We start from the raw sequence: 2,500 nt of genomic DNA, 5'->3' as shown, positions 1-2,500 counted from the left end.
GTGACCTTATGACCTTCACCCTCGTTTCTGCCTTCGGTTGTGTTAGTGTTCTCTGTGCTGTTTGCTCCTGTGGTTAATGTCTTGCTGCACCTCTCTCAGGCATGGAGCTGTTTGAAGAGGCTCTGCAGCGATGGGAGCAGGCCCTGAGCTTCCGCAGCGGGCAGGCCGAGGAGGAGGAGGAGGCCAGCTGCACGGCCGTCAAACTGGGGGCAGGAGACGCCATCGCCGAGGAAACCGTGGAGGTAGGCCTTGCCACGGAGGAAGCAACGCTGCAAGCCCCAACACTGCGGGCACGGTAGCGCAGCGGTAGAGTTGCTGCCTTACAGCGAATGCAGCGCCGGAGGCCCGGGTTCCATCCCGACTACGGGCGCCGTCTGTACGGAGTTTGCACGTTCTGCCCGTGACCTGCGTGGGTTTTCTCCGAGATCTTCGTTTTCCTCCCACACTACAAAGACGCGCAGGTTTGTAGGTTAATTGGCTTGGTAAATGTAAAAATTGTCCCCAGTGGGTGTAGGATAGTGTTAGTGTGCGGGGATCGCTGATCGGCGCGGACACGGTGGGCCGAAGGGCCTGTTTCCGCGCTGTATATCTAAACTAAACTAAACTGCGTATCAGGGTCACTCCCAGATATGGACCAAGGCAATGTGGAGCTACACAGTTCAGAGATACTGCGCGGAAACAGGCCCTTCGGCCCATCGAATCCGTGCCGACCAGTGATCATCCAACACTCTGGCAGGTTTGTAGGTTAATTGGTATAAATGTAAAATTGTCCCCAGTGTGTGTAGGGTAGTGTTAATGTATAGGGATCGCTTGTCGGTGGGCCGAGTGGGCCTGTTTCCGCACTGCATCTCTAAACTAAACTATGCTGCACACTAGGGACAATTCACAATTTTATCAAAGCCCAATTAACAATAGACAATAGACAATAGGTGCAGGAGTAGGCCATTCGGCCCTTCGAGCCAGCACCGCCATTCAATGTGATCATGGCTGATCATTCTCAATCAGTACCCCGTTCCTGCCTTCTCCCCATACCCCCTGACTCCGCTATCCTTAAGAGCTCTATCTAGCTCTCTCTTGAATGCATTCAGAGAATTGGCCTCCACTGCCTTCTGAGGCAGAGAATTCCACAGATTCACAACTCTCTGACTGAAATTTGTTTTCCTCATCTCCGTTCTAAATGGCCTACCCCTTATTCTTAAACTGTGGCCCCTTGTTCTGGACTCCCCCAACATTGGGAACATGTTTCCTGCCTCTAACGTGTCCAACCCCTTAATAATCTTATACATTTCGATAAGATCCCCTCTCATCCTTCTAAATTCCAGTGTATACAAGCCTAGTTGCTCCAGTCTTTCAACATATGACAGTCCCGCCATAACCTACAAATCTGCCCAACTTTGGGAGTGTGGGAGGAAACCGGAGCAGCCAGGGAAACCATACCAACTCCGTACAGGCAGCACCTGTAGTCAGCATCGGACCCGGGCCTCTGGCGCTGTAAAGCAGCAGCTCTACCGCTACGCCAACGTGCCTACCCCAGTTGGTGTCTATCGCAACCTTGCAATGCTGCAGTGCCCTTGCAGTCCACTCCCGGACTGTAGGGGGAGCCGAACTCCAGTTCATCTGAACGGAACTAGAGGACGTGTGGGGGAAGAATTTGATCGGAACCTGAGGGGCAACATTTTCCACATAGAGGGTGGTCGGTACATGGAGCGAGCTGCCAGAGAAGGTAGTTGAGGCTGGAACTATATATTTTTTTTTAATTCAAAAGATAATTGGACATCTATGTGGATAGGAAATGTTTGGAGGGATGTGAACCAAACGTGGGCAGGTGGGACTATTGGAGATGGGGCATCCTGGGTAAACATAGAAACGTAGACAATAGGTGCAGGAGGAGGCCATTCGGCCCTTCGAGCCAGCACCGCCATTCATTGGTCTTATTGTTGAACTGCGGGTAATGTTTAATTTCACTACACATTTATGTGTATGTGACAAATAAACGACTATTGACTATTGATCATCCACAATCAGTAACCCGTGCCTGCCTTCTCCCCATATCCCTTGATTCCGCTAGCCCCTAGAGCTCCATCTAACCCTCTTTTAAATTAATCCAGAGAATTGGCCTCCACTGCCCTCTGTGGCAGAGAATCCCACAAATTCTGGGTGAAAAGGTTTGTGCTCACCTCAGTTTTAAATGGCCTCCCCTTTACTCTTACACTGTGGCTCCTGGTTCTGGACTCCCCCAACATTAGACAATAGACAATAGGTGCAGGAGGAGGCCATTCGGCCCTTCGAGCCAGCACCACCATTCAATGTGATCATGGCTGATCATTCTCAATCAGTACCCCGTTCCTGCCTTCTCCCCATACCCCCTGACTCCACTATCCTTAAGTGCTCTATCTATCTCTCTCTTGAATGCATTCAGAGACTTGGCCTCCACTGCCTTCTGAGGCAGTGAATTCCACAGATTCACAACTCTGACTGAAAAAACTTTTCCTCATCTCTG

The 2,500-nt window shown here is 50.9% G+C and overlaps 1 protein-coding gene across 1 annotated transcript in view; it reads left to right on the top strand.

The window, feature by feature from the left end:
* LOC144598198 (mitoguardin 1-like) overlaps window positions 1-299 on the top strand; it is an 18,464-nt gene extending 18,165 nt beyond the window's left edge. The window contains exon 7 of the mRNA XM_078408087.1: window positions 100-299. Coding sequence (XP_078264213.1) covers window positions 100-299 — 200 coding nt within the window. The remainder of the gene's footprint in view (window positions 1-99) is intronic.
* The last annotated feature ends 2,201 nt before the right edge of the window (window positions 300-2,500 follow it).

Source organism: Rhinoraja longicauda, chromosome 11, assembly GCF_053455715.1.
Source record: "Rhinoraja longicauda isolate Sanriku21f chromosome 11, sRhiLon1.1, whole genome shotgun sequence".
Lineage (NCBI taxonomy): Eukaryota > Metazoa > Chordata > Chondrichthyes > Rajiformes > Arhynchobatidae > Rhinoraja > Rhinoraja longicauda.
The sequence above is the reverse complement of the archived record's forward strand: the minus strand, read 5'-3'. Positions and strand labels throughout refer to the sequence as shown.